The sequence below is a fragment of the Alexandromys fortis genome, unplaced genomic scaffold, assembly GCF_014885135.2.
Source record: "Alexandromys fortis isolate MF-2015 unplaced genomic scaffold, M_Fortis_MF-2015_v1.1 scaffold_228, whole genome shotgun sequence".
NCBI classification, from domain to species: domain Eukaryota; kingdom Metazoa; phylum Chordata; class Mammalia; order Rodentia; family Cricetidae; genus Alexandromys; species Alexandromys fortis.
This window is the reverse complement of record NW_026068115.1, coordinates 316,838-342,433: the sequence shown is the minus strand read 5'-3', so window position 1 is coordinate 342,433 and position 25,596 is coordinate 316,838. Positions and strand designations below refer to the sequence as shown.

The window sequence follows — 25,596 nt, the reverse complement described above, 5'->3', positions numbered from 1 at the left end:
GGTTCTCTGGGATTGTGATTTTTGGGCTTGTTTTCTTTGCTTTATGTTTAAAAACCACTTATGAGTGAGTACATGTGATAATTGTCTTTCTAGGTCTGGGTTACCTCACTCAAAATAATGTTTTCTAGCTCCATCCAATTTTCTGCAAAATTCAAGATTTTCCTTATCCATTCTTCAGTTGAGGGGCACTTAGGTTGTTTCCAGGTTTTGGCTGTGACAAACAATGCTGCTATGAACATAGTTGAGCACATGTCCTGTGGCACGATTGAGCATCCTTTGGATATGTACCCAGAAGTGGTATTACTGAGTGCTTGAGGAAGGTTGTTTCCTAACTTTCTAAGAAATCGCCACACAGATCTCCAAAGGGGCTGTGCCAGCTTGCATTCCTTCCAGCAATGTAGGAGTGTTCCCTTTACCGCACAACCTCTCCAGCATAAGTTGTCATCAGTGTTTTTTTTTTTTTTTTTTTTTTTTTTTTATATCTTGGACATTCTTATAGGTGTAAGATGGAATCTCAGAGTTGTATTGATTTGCATTTCTCTGATGACTAAGGATGTTGAGCATTTCCTTAAGTGTCTTTCAGCCATTTTAGATTCCACTGTTGAGGTCTGTACTCATTTTTTTTTTTATTGGATGATTTGTTCTTTTGATGACCAATGTCTTGAATTCTTTGTATATTTTGGAGATCAGACCTCTCTGTTTGATGTGGGGTTAGTGAAGATCTTTTCCCATTCTGTAGGCTGTCGTTTTGTCTTATTGACCATGTAAGAAACTTGAAGTTTCATACTAGTCCTATCCCTTGTCTGCCAAGGGATTTCACCCTGATGTGGGGGGCACAGACACACAGGCATACAGATACACAATGAATCAAGGACTTCATGTATGCTAGGCAAGAATTCTACTTTGGTGCTATGTTTCTACCTTTTATTAGCTATTTTAAAGATTTATTTATTTTTATATGTGTATAAGCATTTTGCCTTCTCTTGTGTATGTGTGCTGTGTCCACAGTAGTCAGAAAAAAGTGCTGGGTCCCTTGGAATTGGAGTTACAGGTGGTTGTGAACCACCACATGGGTGATGGGAACTTAACCCAGGTCTACTTCAAGATCAACCATTGCTGGTCTCTTCAACCTCGGTTATTAAAAGTAGTTATTAGGTATCTATTTATCTTGAATGCGGATATTGTATCTCTCAAGAGATAATACACCACTTTTATAAATTGTAACTTGTGTTAACAAATAAATGGCTTAGGACAAGTGAGAATAGCAAAGGAAGAAGTTGTATTCAATAATTATCATTGAGATTTCAATTGCTATTAAATTGAGAAACCTTCTTTCCCCTGCTGTGATGCTGAGATTTGAACTTAGAGTACCCGAATTCCAAGCCACATCCCTCTGTGCCTTTGTAATAGAAGAGACAAGCCCCATTGTTGGTGATGCTTGACTTTGACCTGTGGTGGGCATTATTAATTTTAGTTTTATATCCGTATCTCTTGTCCAGGGTGAGATTATTCAGGGGGAGAGCATTATTTTCAGAACTCATGGGAGCAGGTGTTTTCTTTATGAAATATTGATGTACTAGCCAAGTGATGTTAGTGTACTTAGTGTTAAGTGCTGTCTGAGTACTTTTAGAACTTAAGATGTTAAAAGGGGTTCTTGGCTTTATGGCTTAGTAAACTTAAGGAATTTATTTATGATGAGAATGCCAGATTCTCTGTATGAATTGGATGAGTTAATTTCTAATTCCCTTTGCACAGAGTTCAACTTAAGCCCCTTCTTTTGTTTTGTGGGTATTACTGTTTTGTTTCTATTGGTAAAATCTTTTATATAGCTGTCATTTTCTACAAAGACTTTTTTTTTAAATTTGACCAAAACATCATTTTGAGTCACCTTTTAATTACAATAGGTAAAATGGAGAAATATGTCTTTGCTTATATACTCCAGCAACTAAAAACTGATTTTTTAGATCCTTACTCCTATATCCATGGGCATATTGTTTTAATTAAAGGCTGAGAGAATGAGAGAATAGCTCAGTGGTGAGCAAGCACACATCCTGGCAAGACCTTGAGTTTGATCCTTATCACTCTCTTTTACTTAAAAATAAAGTTAAAAAAAAGTTTAGTCAGTAACTAATTAATCTACTTTGGAAGAGATTTAAGATACTAGTGAATTCATTGTCTTGTTTACTGTAAAAACAGTGTAATCAGGAAGGAGTGGTCAAAGATGATGTACATGTGCTTGCGCACACCTGCTTGCACAAAAGCCCACACAGGCAATATTGCAAAAGCTTTGTAGCTATGAAGCCTTGAGAGAGACACAAAAGAAACAAATCTGGAAATTGTGGCTCTATTGGCAAACCAATTTGAAGGTAAAACACAAAGTGAAACCAACCAAATACAAACAGAACAAAGCAACAACGACAACAACTTTGGATTCTGTCCCTTGGCCAATTTCTCAATGGTTGTCACAGAATTTAAAGGTCAGCTGATCCATTCTTCTGCTTTATAGATGGAGAGATTGAAGACCAGAGGGGAGTGATAAGAGTAGGCTTTAACGTCTTGTTTCATTTCCTTTTTTGGGTGCTGTTTGAATGTCATCTCCCCCCTCCATTGGTTGAGCTTGACAGTGCTGTATGTTACCTTTATTATTCACCTCCAAATTAAATGAACTAGCAGTAATTTTAGACTTGCATTTCTGAAGTCTTTGAGCTAGGTACTCTGAGGAAACTTTCCCATTCTCATGCAGTGATATCCTGGTACATGGAATGGACTGAACCGAGGATTCAAAGGTGTAGTACAATTTTGTTCTTCACAGGTGTTTCTGAAAACTAAATGTTACAGATTCTGAAACCCTTTTTATCTCCCAATTTCAGCTGTCAGTTTTGATCTTTAGTAACTGAATAAACATGTTTTAATGGGATTTGTGCAGGTTTTGCAGGCAATGGGATACCCAACAGGTTTTGATGCAGATATTGAATGTATGAGCTCCGATGAAAAATCAGATAATGAAAGCAAAAATGAAACAGTATCTTCAAACTCAAGCAATAATACTGGAAATTCTACAACTGAGACCTCCAGTACCTTAGAGGTATACTTGTGTTTTTTTTTCTTCTGTAGAATATAATGTGAGTGTTGTGGAAATCTTAGAGATGTGGAAAAGAGTAAGTGTCTCAAAGAGGCATAAATTACTAATAGTTTGAGTGGTACTGAGCGTCAAACCCTAGACTTTGTGGATACTAGGCAAGCACTGTACCACTGAGCCACAGCTGTAGCTCTCTGCTTGATTATTATGCTTTGTTTTTTTTTTTTTTCCCCCCCCTTTGGTTTTTCGAGACAGGGGTTTTCTGTAGCTTTGAAGCCTGTCCTGGAACTAGCTCTTTTAGTTTGAGGCTGACCTCAAACTCACAGAGATCCACCTGTCTCTGCCTCCCAAGTGCTGGGATTAAAGGCGTGTGCCACCATCGCCTGGGCTGTTTTGTTTGTTTTTGAGACTGGGCTTCTAGTAGTCCAGCCTGGCTGTATAGTTGATGTTGACATTGAACTCCTGCTTCTACTTTCCAAGTGCTCGGATTACAGGAGTATTGTCACAACATTTGGCTCTGTTTCTGGTTCCTAACTGCTCCCTCAGGGGAGTGGGTGAAAAGGCGCAGTGTCAACAACATAGACAGCTAGAGTTAGGTAAACGACAAACTGCAGGCTCATTTATTCAGCAATGGGAAGAGCCTTGTATACCTTCCTCCTAGCACTCAAGCTGAGATCTGATCTGTCGACGAGTGGTCACCCCTCATTTTTAGGCATAATCAGGACAGCACCTGTTGCTAGGCCTGCAGGCAGACTCCAGGTTGACTCACGTCTTCCTGTAGACCTTATCTTCCTACATGGCTCTTTACCTTAATTTTGCCCAGAGATATTTCTGAATATATGTATGATGACAGCTATATTTTCAAATAGTTGTACATTTTGATCTTCTTTTATTGACCTCCTAAAAGAATGTCAACATACCTATAGAAAAAAAACCTATATGATAATTTAAGAAGCCTGCTGAACATGGAAGATACTTCTAGAATGTCATAATTATAATATATCAAGACTATCGGTACTAACTGAAGGACAAAACCAAAAAAAATCTAGTGGAGGAAACAATTTTTTGAAGTGTGTGCTAAGCAGGGGCACATGAGGATAAGTTCACCATTTAATTTGTACGTCTTTACAGGAGGGTGTAGACTGCCCACTGTGTATTTAAGAATCAGAGTCAGCACTGGTGGTCCCAGATAATAGAATGGGATGAATCTAAGTACTGAGTATGTGTAGTACATTGAGAGGAACCCATGTTGGTTGCATTCCTTCTGAAGAACTGGCTTTGGAATAATAGCAGAAACTCACATTTATTTTACTTTTTTGAAGAAAAGTGTTTATTTGGGGTGAGGAAACACACATAGCAGACATGGAGTGTACAGAGAAAAAAAAGACTCTGCAAAGCAGAGGGAGGACTCAGAAAGCTGAGAAACCCAGTTTCTTCTCTAGGGGTTTTAAAGGTCCTGAAGATCTTCCTTCCCTAATTTAGGGTCAGTCAGTTTGAAGAAAGACAGGATGGTTGATTGTCCCAGAACTGTTGTGTGACATGTCCTGAACAGCCTTGAACTTGAGCCTATCCATCATAGGGGAACTACTGGTGGAAGATCAAAGCCTTGCTTTTGTTTCAAGTCTGGAGGGTTAGGAAGAAGCTGGCCATCTTAGAGATTTGTTACCTTTCTTGCCCTATCTCACTCCTAATGGGAGTATGTGTAACTCCTGGTTTCTTATCACTTTTCCTCAGAGATCACCCTAACAGGTGTTAGGAGGTTTAAGGGTGACAGTTCCTCTTAGGTTCTTAGAGCTGATGATGTGGGCAACAGTCACAGTGCCTCAAAGAGTGAATCATCTAAGGGGCCAATGATAAAATTTAACTGAGGGCAATGATCCGGAGCATAAGAAAGGATTTGGTGATGGTATGTATCTTAGGAGCTTGTCGTGTGAGGTAGCATCTTGATGAGTTAGTTGGTGGTCCTCAAAAGAAATCCCAAGTTAGGTCTTAAAATGATACCAACTTCAGAAGTCAGAGATGATCCCCCAAAGTCATATCATTTAGGAGTTTTGATGGAGTTTATTTTCTCTGCCAGTTAAAGGATAAAGGATAGGAAACATCAGGAGACAAGCAATAACAGCAAAGAAATCTCAAGACTTACTGATAGAATGGCAATTGAAGGAAAAAAGCATTTTATTGAGGATGGGAAACACAAACAGGCAGAAAAAAAGACCTTCTGCATATCAGACGGAAAAATTGGAAAGCAAAAATAAATCCCTACATTAAAAAGTAAAACAAGGACTGAGCCAGTGACCTACACCAGAGCAGGTCTGAGGCAGCACACTTCAAAAGAGCAAGAGTATGCCAGCTACCTAGGCCAGAACAGCCTGAGACAGCAAGCTCCAAGAGAGTGGAACGGATTCAGACCAGGGACATTTGCGGAGGACATTTGCGGAGCCAGAGACATGGGCCAGGGCATACTTGAGACTGTGAACTCCACAGGAGCAGGTACAGGGGAGCAACTGCATAGGGAGTGGCCAGAAACAGAGACCACTGCGGGTCCGGCCATGAATCTGGCACCATTGAGGGAGTAGACCTGTGTCAAGACCCCTGAAGAACTAGGCCTGAGCTAGGACGTCTGTGTGTCCAGGCAGGAACCAGAAATCTCTGCAGGTTTGGGCATGAGTCTGGGAACTCTGAGGCAGTACGCCTGAGCCAGGTCCTCTACGGGTCTGAGCATACCTGAGCCTGGGAACTCTGAGGGAGTAGATCAGAGCCAGAGACATTTACAGGACCTACTCCAAGCCAGGGACTTCTGAAGGAGCAGATCCAGACCAGAGACATTTAGAGAAACAGGTCTGAGCCAACAACCTAGTCTAGAGCAGGCCTGAGAAAGCAAACTCCATAGGAACAGAGCTAAGCCCAGAGTGTTGAGTGACCTCCAGGAACATGGAGTGACCAATGGGGTAACTAGAATTGTGGCACTGACTGTACCATGAGGAACAACCATAGGAGTGTTGGATTTACTGGCACCTAGCAGATAATAATCACCAGAATCACAGACAGCCCCAAGCAAAACAATTAGAGGAAAAGATGAGTAGACAAGGTAAAAACACATGCAATACCACAAAGAGCAACATAACACCAGTAAAATCTAGAGACCATACAACAGCAAGACTTGAACAACCAATAATAGATAAAGCAAAAGAAAATGACCTAAAAAATAACTTCAGGAAACTCTTAAAGAGGAAATGAGGAAATTCCCTCAAAGAAATGGAGGAAAAGACAAACAAAATATTGGAAGACATCCGCAAATAAATCCCTTAAAGAAAACCAAAAATAAAAGCATTAAACATATGAAAGAAATTATTCAAGACTTGAAAACTGAAATAGGACAATAAAGTAATCACAAGCCAAGGGAATTATAGAAACAGAAATCATGAGAAAATGATCAGGAACCACAAACGTAAGCATAAAGAGCAGAATACGAGAGATGAAAGAGAAAATCTCAAGTGCTGAAGATACAATAGAGGAAATAGACTCATCAATCAAAGAAAACATTAAATCTAACAAAAGCTTAACCCAAAATATCAGGAAATATGGGATACCATGAAAAGACCAAACCTAAGAATAATAGGTATAGAAGAAGTTCAACTCAGAAGTACAGGAAATATATTTAACAACATCATAGAAGAAAACTTTCTTAACCTAAAGAAAGATATGCCTATGAATATTAAATAGTGCTCACCTGAATCATCAATGCTTTGAGAAAGAAATAAAAGGAGAAATTAAATACTTCCTAAAATTCAATGAAAATGACCACACAACATACCAAAATTTATGAGACACAATAAAAACACTATGAGGAAAGTTCATAGCACTAAACGCCTACATAAAGAAGCTGGAAAAAAAATCCCACACTAATGAATTAACAGAACATTTGAAAACTTTAGGACAAAAGGAAGCAAACTCACCTAAGATAACTAGACAGCAGGAAATAATCAAATTGAGAGCTGAAATCAACAAAATAGAAACAAGACAATACAAAGAATCATTGAGACAAAGAATTGGTTCTTCCAGAAAAATCAACAAAATAGACAAACCTTTATCCAAACTAACCAAACGACACAGAATATCCAAATTAACAAAATCAGAAATGAAAAGGGGGACATAACAGACACGGAGGAAATACTGAGAATCATCATGTCATATTTCTAAAAGTTGTACTCCACAGAACTGGAAAGCTTAAAGGAAATGGACAACTTTCTGGATAAATATCACTTACCAAAATTAAATCAAGACCAGATAAGCAAATTAAACAGACCTACAACTGCTGAAGAAATAGAAACAGTCATCAAAAGTCTCCCAACCAAAAAAAAAAGCCCAGGACCAGATGGTATAAGCTCAGAATTCGACAAGATTTTCAAAGAAGGACTAATACTCCTCAAATTGTTCCACACAATAGAAACTGAAGGAACATTGCCAAACTCTTTTTATGAGGCTACAATTACCCTGATACCCAAACCACAGAAACACATTAACTAAGAAAGAGAATTATAGACCAGTCTCACTCATGAACATTGATGCAAAAACACTAAATAAAATACTGGCAAATCAAATCCAAGAACACATCAGAACCATCATCCACCATGATCAAGTCGGCTTCATCCCAAGATGCAGGGATGGTTCAACATACAAAAAAATCTGTCAACATAATCCACCATATAAACTCACTGAAAAATAAAAACCATGTGGTCATCTTATTAGATGCCGAAAAAGCTTTCCACAGAATACAACATCCCTTCATGATAAAGGTCTTGGAGAGAGCAGGGATACAAGGAACATATCTAAACAAAATAAAGGCAGTATACAGCAAGCCAACAGCCAACATCAAACTAACTGGAGAGAAACTCCCAGCTATTCTACTGAAATCAGGAACAAGACAAGGTTGTCCACTCTCTCCATATCTATTCAGTATAGTTCTTGAGGTCCTAGCTAGAGCATTAAGAAAAGGAGATGAAGAGGATACATATCAGGAAAGAAGTTAAACTCTCACTGTTTACTGATATGATTGTTTACATAAGTGACCCAAAAATTCTACCAAGGATCTTCTACAACTCATAAACACTTTCAGTAATATAGCAGGAAACAAGATTAACTCAAAAAAAAAAAAATCAGTAGTCTTCCTGTACACAGATGATAAATGGGCTGAGAAAGAAATCAGAGAAACATCCCCCTTCACAATAGGCACAAATAGCATAAAATATCTCAGAGTAACTCGAACCAAACAAGTGGAAGACTTGTATGGCAAGAACTTTAAATCTTTGAAGAAAGAAACTGAAGAAGACACCAGAAAGTGGAAAGATCTCCCATGCTCTTGGGTAGGTAGAATTAACATAGTAAAAATGGCAATCTTACCAAAAGCAACCTACAGATTCAGTGCAATGCCCAGCAAAATCCCAGAAAAATTCTTCAGACCTCGAAAGAACTCAACTTCATGTGGAAATGCAAAAAAACCCAGGATAAACCAAACAATCTTGTACAATAAAAGAACTTCTGGAGGCATCACAATCCCTGACTTCAAACTCTACTACAGAGCTACAGTACTGAAAACAGCCTGGTATTGGCATAAAAACAGACAGAAGGACCAACAGAACTAAATTGAACACCCAGATATTAATCCACACACCTTCAAACACCTGATTTTTGACAAAGAACAAAAAAATATCAAATGGAAAAAAAAGCATATTTAACAAGTGGTGCTGGCATGACTGGATATCAACATGTAGAAGAATGAAAATAGAACCATATCTATCACCATGCACAAAACTCAAGTCCAAATGGCTCAAAGACCTCAACATAAAGCCAGCCACATTCAACCTCATAGAAGAGAAAGTGGGAATTATACTCGAACACATTGGCACAGAAGACCACTTCCTAAATATAAACCCAGTAGCACAGACACTTAGAGAAACAATAAATGGGACCTCCTGAAACTGAAAAGCTTCTGTAAAGCAAAAGACACTGTCAATAAGACAAAACGACAGCCTACAGAATGGGAAAAGATCTTCATCAACCGCACATTAGACAGATGTCTGATCTCCAAAATATACAAAGAATTCAAGACATTGATCATCAAAAGAACAAATCATCCAATAAAAAAACTGAGTACAGACCTCAACAGTGGAATCTAGAATGGCTTAAAAGACACTTAAGGAAATGCTCAACATCCTTAGTCATCAGAGAAATGCAAATCAAAACAACTCTGAGATTCCATCTTAAACCTATAAGAATGTCCAAGATAAAAAACACTGATGACAACTTATGCTGGAGAGGTTGTGGGGCAAAGGGAACACTTCTGTATTGCTGCTGGGAATGCAAGCTGGTACAGCCCCTTTGGAGATCTGTGTGGCGATTTCTTAGAAAAGTAGGAAACAACCTTCCTCAAGCGCCACTTTTAGGTATACACCCAAAGGATGCTTAATCGTGCCACAAGGACATGTGCTCAACTATGTTCATACCAGCATGGTTTGTCATAGCCAGAACCTGGAAACAGCATATATGCCCCTCGAATTCACCAGGAAAAAAATAATGACATCTCGAATTTTGCAGGAAAATGGATGGAGCTAGAAAACATATTTTGAGTTAGGTAACCCAAACCCAGAAGGACAAATATTACATGTACTCACTCATAAGTGGTTTTTAAACAGAAAGCAAAGAAAATCAGCCCACAAATTACAATCCCAGAGAATTTAGACAACAATGAGGACCCTAAGAGAGACATACATAGATATAATCTACATGGGAAGTAGAAAAAGACAAGAACTCCTGAGTAAATTGGGAGCATGGGGATTTTGCGAGAGGGTTGAAGGGGAGGTGAGAGGCAGGAAGGGGAGCATAGAAAACTGTAGAGCTCAATAAAAATCAATAAAATTAAGTCAGAAAAAAAGTAAAACACTAACAAAATCACAAACTAGGTTCCTGCCTCAGTTATAAGAGTAAGTAATTGTTAAGGACTGAAGTCTGTAAATCCCTGTCAGTAATTGCTTAGCTTGCTGTGCTGCAACCATTGTGTCCTGAGTCTGAAAATGCACTACTGCAAAAAGCAAAAGGCTAGAGTCATAGTAGGTGCTCCAGATAAATACAATAATGCCAAGTCTCTCTGGAAGGAGTGTTTGTTCCTGGCGCATACACTTAAAGCCATGTGAAATTAGAACACTTCTGCAGGAATGGAGGGAACAGGTATTCTAGGTTGAAAGAAGGTGAGCTGCCATGTTCTGGAGTTTTAAGTATACATGTTTGAGCAGTGCCAAGTGGTCTGGTTGGTATGGAGAACACTGCTGTAGAACACTAGTTTCTCCTAGGTTGCTAAAGAAGATAGGTGGAGAGCATTCAGTCTGAGGATTCGTAGAGACAGGATCTCCCCTTCGTCTGAGCATTGGTAGATAGAGCTCTCTAGTGACTGGCTGCTCTGCTTCTCTGATCTTTCAGTCCATCCATCCAACTCCCTCCCACCCCCAACAGGGTTTCTCTGTAGCTTTGGAGGCTGTCCTAGCTCTTGTAGACCAGGCTGGCCTCAGACTCACAGAGATCCGCCTGCTGAGTGCTGGGATTAAAGGTGTGCGTTACCACTTCCTGGCTTGATCTTCCAGGTTTCACCCCTGATAGCTGACTCCAAGTTTTTATTATTAAGATCAATTAGAATTAGTACTACAGTGTGAGCTTCTCTCATAGCAGCTACATGACTTTTGGTAGTGGGTACTATTTCTGCTTTGTGGCAGTGAGTGGAGATCTCTTATTTCTTTTTTTAAATTACCTTAATTGATCAAAGTTGGGTGATTTGTGTATGGGTGGGTGGGGAGCGAGATTTGTTTGCATAAAAAGTGTTTTGTGGTTTGGAACCATCCTTCTAATAAGAATGTAATATTTCCCTACCCCCATATTGCCAAACTACACTGTCCTTTGACTTGCTAATTCTCCCTTTTTCCTTGATAGCTACTCATGATTGGTCTGGCACTGAGCCCTTTAAAACCAGGTGTGCATGTATGTATTTCAAGGAAACTGTCCTTTAAAAGTAATCTTGTGTGGATGGGTGTGTCAGTACATGGTTGTAATCCCAGCTCTTGGCAAGTTGTAACCAAAGAAATGAGAATATAAAACTTGAGTTCCACTGGGCAGTGGTAGCGTACATCTTTTATCCCAGCGCTTAGGAGGTAGAGGAAGGCAGATCTCTGAGTTTGAGACCAGCCTGGTCTACAGAAGGAGTTCCAGGACAGCCAAAAGCTATGCCGAGAATCCCTGTCTCAGAAAACAAAACCACAGCAAAAAGCATTGAGTTCTAGCTTGCTTGGGCTAGAGAATGAGCTCTAAGTGAGGTTTCACCTCAGTAGTGCCAAACAGGTTTCTACAGCAGGTACCTGCTCTGTAACAATTATACTGTACTTTTTGTTACTTTTAAACTTCAAAATCCATAGTTTATAGGCTATTGTTTTTTATATTAAACACTTTCAGATATGTTTAGAGGGACCGAGGGGCATATAGAAACATTTCTCTCTCACATCCAAAATTGAGAGTTACTTGTTGCATACCTAAAGATGGAAATTGTGAATCTTCAAGGCATTATGCAAATTTCAGTTGTTGTATCTGCTTTGTTAGTTACCTGCAGTCTCAGAACTTGCACAGTTCAGTTCAGTTCAGACCCTGCACTACTATGGAGTGAGCAGCAGTGTTCCTTGTGTTTTTGAATGGGGGCAATCCTTGAAAGGCAGGCTGTTGAGAAGACTACTGTATTTACCGCTTACAGAGTTTCATCACCTTAGATAATGTTTCACCATAAGGGTACAAAGGTGATTCATTTTAGCCCTTATTAATTAGAATTAATAAATTTACTTTTAATATAATTATATTTAAAAGAAATGAGGTGTTTTGAAGTCGTGATTGACCGTCTTATCTTCCCTTTCTCTTTTAGGTAAGAACTCAGGGTCCTATTCTCACAGCAAGTGGCAAAAACCCTGTAATGGAACTCAATGAAAAAAGGAGAGGTCTCAAGTATGAACTCATCTCAGAGACTGGTGGAAGCCATGACAAGCGCTTTGTAATGGAGGTGCGTACCTAAATACATATCTACCTTATTTTTTATTTCACAGACATATTCTTGAACTGTTAGTAGAAAGCATTTTAGACTTATGTTAGCTTTTATTATTTTAAGAACATTATTTGACTTTCAGTATTTTCTTCCTAAAATTTTTCTTTGTTTAGATTTATTTTACTTTATGTGTACTAATGCTTTGCTTGCATGTATGTGTGTGTATCATTGCCTGTTGAATCCCCTGAAAATGGAGTTATAAACAGTTGTGAGCCACATGTGAGTGCTGAGAATTGAATGTAGGTCCTCTCCAAGAGCATCAAGTACTCTTAACTGCTGAACTAATTCTCCATCCCTATGATATCTTCAAGTTAAAAGACATGTACAGAGAGTTTTCTGAGATAACTGTAAAGTGATGTTTTTAATTTCAGGTAGAAGTAGATGGCCAGAAATTTAGAGGTGCAGGTCCAAACAAGAAAGTGGCCAAGGCAAGTGCAGCACTAGCTGCTCTGGAGAAGCTGTTTTCTGGACCCAATGCAGCAAATAATAAGAAAAAGAAGATCATTCCTCAGGTATAAATGAAACCTTTGTAATATTCTCAAGTTAAATATCCTGTTTATTTGCCATTTTAGTGTCTCCTTAAATTTTATTTTTTTCCCACACTTGGGAAATAAGGTACGTAATTAGATTCCTGTTAGTTCTAGGCCGGCTTAGTTTATATGTTATTTTTCAAACCAACAGGACTACATTTTTATCTGTGTAACTGTGAATGTATGCCACATGTGTGAAGGTTTCTACAGAGCCCAGAAGAGGGTGTGAGATCCCCTAAAGCTTACTAGAGTTGCAGTTGGTAAAGGCAATTGTGAGCCACCAGAAGTAGATACTGGGAACCAAACACAGAGCAGTTAGACTTTTAACTACTGAGCCATTCTCTTACCCCCACCGTGTGTATATATATATTTGGTTTTTTGAGACAGGGTTTCTCTGTAGCTTTGGAGCCTGTCCTGGAACTAGCTCTTATTTGACCAGGTTGGCCTCGAACTCCTCTGCCTCCTGAGTGCTGGGATTCAAGGCGTGTGCCACCACCTCCCAGCTCCCCACCATATTTTTAATTGGTATATAAAATATGGGGTTTCATTGTGATTTTTTTTTTTTTGTTTTTTTTGAGACAGGGTTTCCTTGGGTAGCCTGGCTGTTCTGGAATTTCTCTTTGTAGACCAGACTGGCCTTAAACTCAGAGATCCACTTTCCTCTGCCTCCCGAGTGCTGGGATTAAACACAGGCATGGATTATTGTGACATTTTTATACATGTTTGCCATTGTACTTTGTTCTCCCAATCCACTGCCCTCTCCCCTGTCCCAATCCCTCCTAACCCAATGCTGGCGCTTTTGTCCTCTCAAATGGTCTATTTTGTATAATATAATCATCTCCATTTCTACCAGTTTTTCTGGAAATACCATAATTTCATCATCTTTTTGTTTTTGTTGTTGTAGTTTTTTTGTTTATCGAGACAGGGTTTCTCTGTGTTACAGTCCTAGCTGTTCTTGAACTAGCTCTTATAGACCAGGTTGACCTCAAACTCAGAGATCCTCCTGTCTCTGCGTCCCAAGTGCTAGGATCAAAGGCATGTGCCACCACCACCTAGTAAATTTCATCATCTTTATACCTAATAAAATCACTCTCTCTCTCTGTTCATGTATGTGTGTCTATGTTCATGTGTATATCATATTTTCTTTATCCTTTTATCTGTTCTTCTAGGCTGATTCTGTGTCTTGACTATTGTAGATACTTCAGCAATAGGTATGGATATGCAAGTATCTTTGTAGTATAGACTTAGAATCCTTTGGGTATAGCTGTGTTATATTGTAGTTCTACTTCTAGTGTTTTGAGGAGCCTTAGTATGAATCCTATAGTGGCTATCAAATTTACATTTCTACCAGGGGCAACGGAAGGTGCGTCTTATTAAAAAAAACACTTATTTTATGTCTATGAATATTTTGCCTGCATGCACATATATGTCCATCATGTGTATGCTTAGTGCTATAGATCCCCTGGAACTGGAGTTAAAGACAGTTTTGAGCCGCCACATGGGTGATGGGAATTGAACTTGGGTCTTCTAGGAAAGCAGCTAGTTCTCCCAGCCACTTAGCCATTTCTTTAGGCCTCATGAATAAGTATTCTAGAATTTGCTGTTTCTGTTTCTGTGTGTGTCGTTAGGGTGGTGGGGTCATACACATGGGCTTTAGGCATGCTAGGCATACACTCTACCACTTATATTTATATCTCCAGTCCTGTTTTCTGGCTTGGGTGAGATGAAACCTCAGTGTACTTATTTTTTCTGTGATGTATTGAACATTATTTTAAAAATTTATGGCCATTTATATTTTTCCTATAAGAACTGTCTATTCAATTCATTAGCCTATTTACTGAGTGATTTTTTTTTGGTGTTTAAATTTTGTAGTTCTTTACAAATTATTGATTATTCTCTGTGTGGTGGCCAAGATTTCTCTCCTATTCTGTACACTGTCTTTTCTGTCATTTTGATGGTGGTTTTCTTTGCTGTGTAGTAGAAGCAACCCCATTTGTCCATTCTTATGTTTATTTCCTATGCTATTGGAGTTCTTTCAGAAAGCCTTTACCTGTGCCTAGACCTTTGCATTCCCCTTAGCACTTTCAGAGTTTCTGGTCTTTCTTTAAGGTCTTTGATACATTATGATTATGATTATCGAATTTGTCTGTCTGTCTGTCTGAGAGATTGGATCTTAGTTTCATTCCTCTACATGTGGATATCCTATTTCTTTATTGATGAGGTGATCTTTTTTCCAATGTGTGTTTTTGACACCTTTGTCAAAAAGTAAGTGCCTGTAGCTTTGGTCTTATTTATAGATCTTGCAGTTTACTTCCTTAGTCTGTGTGATATTTTGTGCTAGCACCATACTGCTGCCGTTATTATAGCTCTGTAGTGTAATTTGAGATGAGCTGTTATGATGCTTTGTTTTAAAGATGAACTTATAGAGATCATTCATCTCTGATTGGGTGTTTTGGTTAGAATCTGTTAGGAATTTGGCAAATTTGTTATTTATATATATCAAAGCTACTAATTTTTGTTAATTTTATATTCTGCCACTTTGCTGAGAGTATGTACTGGATGTATTTATTTATCTATTTATTTATTGTATTTTATTTTCGAGACATGGTTTCTCCGTGTAGCTTTGGAGCCTGTCCTGGCACTTGCTCTATAGACCAATTTGCTTCTGTCTTTCAAGTGCTGGGATTAAAGCATATGCCACCACTGCCTGACTAGATTTATTTATTTATTTAAATTTATTTATTTATTTTATTAAAGATTTCTGTCTCTTCCCCACCTCCGCCTCCCCTTTCCCTTCTCCTCCCCCAATCAAGTCCCCCCCTCCCCCCGTCAGCCCAAAGAGCAATCAGGGTTCTCTGCCCTGTGGGAAGTCCTCCATCCAGGTATTGTAAGGTGAGCATCCAGACTGCCTAGGCTCCCACAAAGCCAATACGTGCAGTGGGCTCAAAAACCCATTGCCCATGATCTTGAGGTCTCAGTAGTCCTCATTGTCCACTATGTTCAGTGAGACCTGTTTTAACCCAGGCTTTTTCAGACCCAGGCCAGCTGGCCTTGGTGAGTTCCCTGTAGAACATCCTCATTGTCTCAGTGTGTGGGTGCACCCCTCGCGGTCCTGAGTTCCTTGCTCGTGCTCTCTCTCCTTCTGCTCCTGATTTGGACCTTGAGATTTCAGTCCAGTGCTCCAATGTGGGTCTCTGTCTCTGTCTCCTTTCATCGCCTGATGAAGGTTAATATTCAGGAGGATGCCTATATGTTTTTCTTTGGGTTCTCCTTCTTATTTAGCTTCTCTAAGAACCCGAATCATAGGCTCAATGTCCTTTATTTATGGCTAGAAACCAAATATGAGTGAGTACATCCCATGTTCCTCTTTTTGGGTCTGGCTTACCTCACTCAGGATAGTGTTTTCTATTTCCATCCATTTGCCTGCAAACTTCAAGAAGTCCTTGTTTTTTACTGCTGAGTAGTACTCTAATATGTATATATTCCATACTTTCTTCATCCATTCTTCAATTGAAGGGCATCTAGGTTGTTTCCAGGTTCTGGCTATTACAAACAATGCTGCTATGAACATAGTAGCGCATATACTTTTGTTGTATGATAAGGTCTCTCTTGGGTATATTCCCAAGAGTGGTATTGCTGGGTCCAGGGGTAGGTTGATCCTGAATTTCCTGAGAAACCGCCACACTGCTTTCCAGAGTGGTTGCACAAGTTTGCATTCCCACCAGCAATGGTTGAGTGTACCCCTTTCTCCACAACCTCTCCAGCAAAGGTTATCATTGGTGTTTTTGATTTTAGCCATTCTGACAGGTGTAAGGTGGTATATTAAAGTTGTCTTGATTTGCATTTCCCTGATCGCTAAGGAAGTTGAGCATGACCTTAGGTGTCCTTTGGCCATTTGAACTTCTTCTGTTGAGAGATCTCTGTTCAGCTCGGTGCCCCATTTTATAATTGGGTTGATTAGCCTTTTACAGTCTAGTTTCTTGAGTTCTTTATATATTTTGGAGATCAGACCTTTGTCAGTTGCGGGGTTGGTGAAGATTTTCTCCCAGTCAGTGGGTTGCCTTTCTGTCTTAGCGACAGTGTCCTTTGCTTTACAGAAGCTTCTCAGTCTCAGGAGGTCCTATTTATTCAATGAGGCCCTTACTGTCTGTGCTGCTGGGGTTATATGTAGGAAGTGGTCTCCTGTGCCCACTTGTTGTAGAGTACTTCCCACTTTCTCTTCTATCAGGTTCAGTGTGTTCAGACTGATATTGAGGTCTTTAATCCACTTGGACTTGAGTTTTGTGCATCGTGATAGATCAACTGTGTTTTTTTTTTTAATATCCCCTCCCCCTCCCCTCCCCTCCCCTCCCTTCCCCTCCCCTCCCCTTCCCTTCCCTTCCCTTTCCTGGTTCACAAGTTCATTGGTGGAATATTTTCTGCCTCTAAGTGGAAAATTCAGTGGCTTTTAAATCAATGTGTCATGTGTCTATAATGGCTTTGGGTGTAATTTGACCACTCAAATTTGTATGTAGAAGGTTTTTCCTGGGTGAGATGTAGTCACTCGGTATTTTCATGTGTTCAGCACGTTCTTCAGAGTAGCTCGTTAAGATAGCTGTCATTTCTGTTTTGCAGATAGTCTACTGAGAAGTCTTCCGGTAAATGGCTTACTGTCTCACCTGTAGCAGATGAGAGACTGAAAACTTTTTCAATGATGAAATAAATTATTACTGTTGTTACTACAGGCAAAGGGTGTTGTGAATACGGCAGTATCTGCAGCAGTTCAGGCAGTTCGGGGCAGAGGAAGAGGAACTCTGACAAGGGGAGCATTCGTGGGGGCTACAGCAGCTCCTGGCTATATAGCTCCAGGTTAGTGCCACTTGCTAAAGATCCAATGACTTTCTGATTCCAGGACTGAAGAACAGCATTTCCAAAGTTCTATGTGGTCTCTGGAAATACCGCACATGTATAAGAGGAATAAGCACGAGCACACACACATACACACTTGTATGTATGTATGTATGTATGTATGTATGTATGTATGTATGTATGTACATAGCTTCAAAAGGGATCTGCTGAGTAACTAAATCCTTTCTGTAGGGAGAGGATAAGTATGACTGATTTGGATGAAGGAACACACTTTGATGGGGTGGGAATGGGGTGGTGCAGGATGGAATCTAAAAGTTGTTCTACAAATTTTGATGCTTGGACAGCAGAGCAGGATGTTTCCTGTGGGGGATACAGTCATGCTTGGTTTACCTAAATTTGCTATGGAGCTTCTTAATAGGGTGAATCCTGTTTAAATTAATATTTATGTATTTCAATATTTGAGAACAGTCAAAGAAATACAACACAAATGGAAACATGGGGGAGAGAGTGTGTGAGAGACAGAGTGTGTGCATGTGTATGTGTGTTGGGGGGGGATTTGTGGGATGGATAAACCTTGGTTTTACAGAGCTCATATATACTAGGTATTCCATATACGTTATTTCACTTCTTAGTCCTCAGCGTTTCCTCAGGTGGAAGGTACTTTCCAGGTAGGTCAACCAGGTCTGGGTGAAACAAGCATCATAGGTAGGTCTTTTATGCTGGTGCTAGCATTCCCGAAGCTATTGGTCTTTTCATTTTAACACATGCTTGAGTGAGATCCAGAAAGCTGCCCACTATCAGCCTTCTGTTCAAATCCATATGTTGTTTTAAACATGAATGTCCAGTTGGCTTGTTAAAGTGACATTCTTTGCAATGGTGAAGCAGTGAAAATTTTCACTTGACAAGCCATTTGTACTTGTTGACCAAGATGAAATTTGTATGAACTTTAGGTCTCATTTTTTTTGTTTGTTTTAAAATTAGGGACTGTCCCTAAGAATTCCCTTAGAATTGTTTCACTGTGCATTTTGTTGCCGTTTGGGAAGTTTTATGAATGATGTGCTTTGGAATTCTAAGTTCACTCTGTTTGTATTCCCAGAGGATATGTCTTATAGAGTTCTCTTGCTTTGAAACATACCTTAGATTTTATCCTTGTTGAGCTTACAGTGTGAAAGGAAAGTTAACAAAAGTAACCAAATAACAAAACTTAAAACTGAGTTTGGGAGGAGACAGGCATCATGTGGTGAGAATGTAACAGAGTACCTTGATCTAGTCTAGTGATTCCATGAAGGCTTCCCCGAGGAATTGACACTGGGATGGAGTTAGTAGGGGTTAATTGAGAAGGCTGGGATGGAAAAGCAAATTGCATGTGCAGCGACTCACTACTGTTGTTGCAGGCTTTCTGAATAGAGAAATGAGGCTCTTTTGCAGGCAGAAGTTTATTGTGTGCTAGCATGGTTTCTGGAAATTTTCCTAAAGGCAAAGAGCCGTTAATATCTCAAAAAAAGTGTTTTGTACAGTTTTGGCTTCTTTATCACCCATATGAGGTGATTTATATTCTGAATAGGTACTTTAAACTAAATTAGTGAGGCTAAAAGTGCTGGAATGAGGATGAAGGCAGGGTGGTTGCAGAAGAGATGTGTTAGAGTTGCATGTTTCTTCTTGGCTCCTGGAGGGCCCCTGCCATAGTACTAATGATGAGAACTTGACCCATTCGATGAAACAGAAACACTGAATAATTTGGAGGATAGGAAACATGGCAGGTGGGATGTACAAGTCTTTCTCTGTCCCACCAGCTCCTAAGTAATGACATGGAAGCTTTTTATTAGTTAGGAAAGCTCAGCCTATAACTTAGGCTTGTTCCTTTCTGGCTCTTATAATTTAAATTAACCCATTTATACTAATCTGTGCTTTGCCTCACGGCTCATGGCAGATACTTCCTGTACATCCTGCTTGCTCTGCATCTCCCCTTGTTTCTTTACAGAGTTCTTTCTCTGCCTGGAAGTCCTGCCTATACCTACTGCCTAGCTGTTAGCCATTCAGCTTTTTATTACACCAATCACAGTAATACATTTTTGTACTGTGTAAAAATATCCCACAACTTTGGGAAGAGCTTGGGGTTGGGGGGGGGAGTGTGAGCTAAAGTTGATGAGTTATCCAGTCCTGGAGTCCATGGCTTGGATTTTGTTTTAGGATCTTAAGTACAGTAGAAAGTCATAAGGGTTCTAAGGAGAGATTGGCAAAATTGTATGTTATTTGGAAATATTACTCCTTCTATAGGGTAAAGAATATATGCAAGGACAGACATGGACATAATGGCACACCTTAAAAGACTGTTGTACATGTGTTACTTGTACAGTAGACTGTGGAAACTGGTAAATGGTGCAAGGATAGACGGATGACAAGATGAGAACAGATTACTAGAAGCAACATTGTTCATAGGTGGAATATTTAGACTGAAGAGTAACGTTTCAAGAGTACAGCCAAAGTTTTTTTTAATCCCCTTTTTAAAATTAGATTTCTAAAAAATACCAATCCAAGTTTCCACTCCCTCCTCCCTCTACTCCAAACACCCTCCCACCCCACTCCCATCTAACCCCCAGAGAGGGCAAGGCGCACTGCCCTGCAGAAGGTCCAAGGCCCTCGCCACTACATCCAGGCCTAGCAACGCATACATCCAAAGAGAACAGGATCCCAAAAAGCCAGTACATGCAGCAGGGACAAATCCCGGCCCCACTGCCAGTGGCCCTCCAGTCCACCCCGCCACGCAACCGTCAACCATACACAGAGGAACCAGCTTGGTCCCATGCCCATTCCTTCCGGAGTTGGTGAGCTCCCATCAGCTCAGGCAAGCTATTTTAGTGGACAAACCCATCATGGTCCCGACCTCCCCACCCACATTCTCATTTTTTTCCACTCCTTAGCTGGACCCTGGAAGGTCAGTCCAGTGCTCCCATGTGGGCCTCGGCTGCTGGACGAAGGCTCTATGGTGATATTTAAGATAATTATCAGTCTAACTATAGGACAAGTCAAGATCGGGCCCCATCTCTTCTATTGCCCAGGGTTTTAGGTGGGGTCATCCTTGTGGATACCTGGGAATTTCTCTAGGTTTCTGCTAACCCTACAATGACTCCCTCAGTTTAGATATCTCTCTCCTTGCTCTCTGTCCTTCCTCCATCTCTACCATCCCATTCATTCAAGTTCTCCTCTGCTTTCCCCTCCCCCTCTCCACTCCTCTTCTCCTCCTACTTCCCTTCTTTCCCCACCCCCATGCTCCCTACCCTGCCAGTCAGTCCTGTCCCTTTCCAATATCCAGGTAGATCTATATATTTTTCTTTGGGTTCACCTTATTACTTAGCTTCTCTAGCTAGGATCATGAACTAACAAAGGCTCAGTGTCCTTTGTTTATAGCTAGTAGCTACTATTTTTTCTTTTAAGTGAGCAATGCCAAAGTTTTAGCTCGATGAACTAGGAGGGTCATTTTATGGGATGAAGAAGTGTGACAGGAAATGGGCCTGTAATTTTCAGTTTGTGTTCAACATGAAGATACCTTTCTATTGAGCTGGGCAGTGATGGTACACACCTTTAATTCCTGCACTTAGGAGGCAGAGGCAGGTGAGGCCAACCTGGTCTACAAGAGTTAGTTCTAGGACAGGGACCAAAGCTACACAGAGAAACACTGTCTCAGGGGAAAAAAAATTTCGTTCTTATGCCTTACATTCTTTATTGAAAATTAATAGCTTTGACCTTTTTCAGTACTGGGTATTTATTGAGATGAGTTTGTTTTTTGATGACATGTTCCTTTGGGACTCAGTTTGGCAACTTCTCTTGTTGCAAGATCTCATGTCATTTGATTCTTGACCAAGGGGTATGCAGTTGCATTTATCCTGTGATGCTGAGCAGGATTGTGTATGTTTCCTGGTTGCCAGATCTTCTGTCTTAAGTCATTGCTTTGACCTCTGTACAAGGCTTGTTTCCTGAAACTTTTAAAAAAAAAAAAAAGCAAATGAATAAAGAATTAAGGACAATAAAGAATTAAGGTTCATATGGATCTTGATGAGTTCTGTCATTGGTGGAGTGTCTTATGTCCAGGGATGGCATAGGTGAACATTCTTACATGTATTTTAACTTCCCTGCCCGTGGAGCTGTTGTTTGTAGCATGGATGCTCAGAGTCTTCATGGAACTCAGCCTCTTTGCTTAGTTAAAGGTCAGGGTTAAAATCCTAGTGGCCTAATCACTGGCCACAACTTAACTAGTTACCAGTTTCAACTCGTTCAGTAAAACTTTTGATATTGTAGGTTCAAGAATTAGCTCTTATTCCTTGGAATACATTTATGAAATGGGTTGGACATTGGAGGAGACATTAGTCCTGGGGATTTGATACTTGATGCCAGTTTCAAGGATTTTGAGCAGCACAAGTAGTTCTAGAACAGTTGTGATATTATTTGGTATGAAATGTTTAATTTGAATAGGTTTTATATAGCATTCATGTCATGTTGTATCTTCAGACAGGGTCTCACTATAGCCCTGGCTGGCCTGGAACTTGCTAAGTTGTAGAGCTTGAATGTACAGAGATACACCTGTCTCTGCCTCTCAACTCTGAGATTAAAGGTATGGACCATCATGTCCAGCCTGGTTTGTTTCTATGTATTACTTAGAGGCAGGATCTTGATTCATAGTTTAGGATGGCCTGGAACCTTACTCTATAAAGCCTACATCTACCTCAGCATCTGTGGTACTGGAATTACTAGTGTGCATGACCATGATGGGCCTTCATTGTAGTTAGAGACCAGTTAAAATGTGATCCCCAGGACTTGGCCAGACCATTTCATATTTAAATGCTTTTTCCTGAAAGATGAGAAATTGCAGTTTTTATGAACATGGTATATCTAAACCTTACAGAAACACTATAAAGAAGCTTGGATTTTTCAGTTTAAAAGATGGGAATATGGCAAATTTTGTGCTCTTTGTTTAAGGATGTGTGAGCAGTTAGTGTCTGGATTAACTCATTCAAAAACAGTTGTTTTCTTAGTAATAATTACAATCAGGTTTTCTTTTATAGGCAAGAGACACTAATATATCAAGTTACCAACTTTTACAGGGAGACTTTGAGCTGGGGTCTGGCATTCAGATACTGTTAAGTTGTGGACCTTGTCACTGGGCTCATGACCTGACCCAGACATGCTCTTTAGTGGCATTTGAGGCTGCAGCTCTGTCACTCTTTTCAGAAAGGAGCCATGGAAAGTTTCCCTGTTCCATCTTTGAGAAGTTGGTGATTGAGGTGATTCTAAGTATTATTTTGGCTAACAAAAGCTGTTTGTTCTGCTAAGTTTAGTTTAGAAAGCTAAGTATGTTTAGTGGAGCATACAGACAAGTAGATAAATTACAGTACAGTATAGAAGTACAGATGGAGCAAGTGCGAGAGAGAACACCATTGAACAGAACAAGAGAGGAGGAGGATGTTAGGGTAAGTTAAGGAATTCTCTATAGGTCATAGTGTGAGACTTCTACACTTAAGCAGGACTAGGAAGTGACTGAACTGTGGGGCTGCTCTTGGCCTTCCAAAGTCTGGAGTATTCCAAGTAGGCCTGAACTGATTGCTCTCTTCTTGTTTGACCAGGTTATGGAACACCATATGGTTACAGCACAGCTGCTCCTGCATATGGTATGTATACCTTCTTACTGATTCTTCTTCTTAGCCCATCTCTCACAGCAACCCAGAGCATAGTTTGTAACCAGGGTTTCCAGAAACAAGTTGGAGGATCTCAGATCTAACCATTCTAGTGATTCAACTTAAATTCCCTCAAATGCCACAACCTTGTGGTTCTTGGTTTGGTTGAAGTTGCTCTTCTCTCTGCTTTGCCTGATTGGAGAACTGCTTGTTCTTATTGCCTGTTTCTGACCATATTGAAATTAAATATTTGAAGTAATTCTTCTTACAGCAAACCTATACTCCATTCAAAGGCTACTGAAGGGCCACACCCAGTTTTTAGCATGGCCACCTACCAGTTACATGGCCACATTGTTAGTTTCTGTATGTGTATTTTATGAATGTGGGTGGTTTGAGTCAAGAAAAGAAAGCCATCACTTTAAATTTGTACCCATTAGTCTTTGCTTTACATTTTCCTTTGGGAATGGATAGATGTCATTGGTCCCACAGAGGTGATGGGGTTTATTGTCAATGTTACCTTTCTTCAGAAGTCAGTAGCTGTTGGTAGAAATCCTAGGTTTGCCGCTTCTTTCCTTTCCAAAATAAAAAGTAGCAGCAGATATGTGAATGAACACTAATGGCCCTTTGGATAACTTTTGAATGAGGTTTATGTGGCAATGGAGGCAGTAGGTTTGGAGTCAGTGATATGCTGTTAGACATCTTTTGTAACTCAGATGTTGAATGTTATAGAATCAGCCACCATCTACAAGATGCTTGACAAATAGAGCAAAAGAGAGAGTGTGTGTGTACACGTGCGTGCATGTGTGTGTGTGTGTGTGTGTGTGTGTGTGTGTCCACACAGCCCCAAACCAGGCATGCATGCACATGGAAGGCAAAGGTCCTCTATGCATCGCTATTTGTGGCATGAATCCTCTACATGAGCTCAGACCTTCACCTTGTGCCTTTTCTCTTCACACATCAACTTTACCGTTTTTATTTTGATGACAATTACAGGTTCTTAGACATTGCTTTTCTGAAGTGTTGAGTTTGAATAGTTTGGCAAGGGTCAAATACATGTATAAGGTTTTGTTTGGGCAAAGTACAGACTTAGGTACTATGTCTAGTTGTTTTCTCTGGCACACTCTTGTGGATCAGTCTTCCCCATATTCTGAACTAGAGTAATCCTAAATATGGAGGTTGGGGACTAGTCCAAGAATATGTTTTTACTTACAGTTCTTTCTGAATTCAGACTGCTGGAGTCTTTTCAGTTTGGCCATTGGCATTTGCCCGTTTCTCTAGTTTTTGAATGTCCAGAATACCTCATCCTTCTAGAATGGGGTCAGTTGTTAACCTAGACACAGCACAATTGACTTATTTGCTCTGCTATACGTTTTGTGAGCACCAGAGCTTCTACTCTCAGCTGTGTGTCAATCACATAATCATAAGAATTTATTATGGTAAAGTGTTGCTAGAGACTCTTTCTTTTAAAAATTTGGTTTTTAGCCTCTTCAGTTACATCCATGTTTTTCCTCAGTCTTTTTAATTTTTCCTGGTCTGTCCTTAACATTCTTTCACCCTGTGACCTCTGAGCCTTGGTAGGCTCCTCTCTTTCATGTGCCATATAACTGACTTCCAAAGCTGGTGTAATTTGATGCCCCATTTTTCACATAAAGGATTTGGTTTTTAAATGTTACTGTGATGCAAATCTACTAAAACAATGCTTTATTTTGGCTGTAAGGTAAATATGTCTTTTGGCCTTTGTAAAGCTGTTGCATGTGGGGTTATCTCCCTCTGATCATCTGGTGCTCTTGAATTCCTGCTGTTGCTGCTTTGTGATTTCTCCTAGGTTAAACATCAGCATAAAGACGGGCAGATTTCAAATCCTTCTTTAGTGTGCAGGAGTTTGTGAGGCCACAAGAACGTATTAATTAGAAATTAAGAAAACAATATTAATCTTTCCAGATTTGCCATGTCAGCATTAGTGGTCATCCATGAGAAGACAAACACCTGGTTGGTGGCTCTGGTTGGAGCTTTCTTTCCTGGGAGTTGATGCCTGCACAGAAAGTCTTAAATCTTGACATATTTCTCTTTAATATGTCATGTACCATCTCCTTTACAATTCATGCCTACTCACTCAGATGTCATTTCTGAGTATCATTCTGTGATATAGGCATTTTACTTTTGAGCAGAAAACATGATGTATCAAAATAGAAGAGCAATTGATTTGTGAGGTATTTGTGGGCCTCTTCCAAAATGGTATATATAAAATGGACTGACTAATCTGGAAATGGTTAATGATAATTATTGTAAGAATTTTTTAACCTGAAATTTTTATTAGAGTCCTTTCCGTTTCTTTTCTCTGTA

General features: G+C 39.8%; 1 protein-coding gene across 4 annotated transcripts in view; it reads left to right on the top strand.

Annotated features, from left to right (window-relative positions):
* Strbp (spermatid perinuclear RNA binding protein) overlaps positions 1-25,596 on the top strand; it is a 158,585-nt gene that overhangs the window by 118,334 nt on the left and 14,655 nt on the right. For 3 of the 4 annotated variants that reach the window (XM_050124833.1, XM_050124830.1, XM_050124831.1), the window contains exons 13-17: positions 2,927-3,085; positions 12,030-12,164; positions 12,578-12,718; positions 17,461-17,584; positions 23,203-23,247. In XM_050124833.1, the coding sequence (XP_049980790.1) occupies positions 2,927-3,085; positions 12,030-12,164; positions 12,578-12,718; positions 17,461-17,584; positions 23,203-23,247 (604 nt within the window). Of the gene's footprint in view, positions 1-2,926; positions 3,086-12,029; positions 12,165-12,577; positions 12,719-17,460; positions 17,585-23,202; positions 23,248-25,194; positions 25,573-25,596 lie in introns of those variants that run through there. The other variant, XM_050124832.1, reaches the window with a different exon arrangement.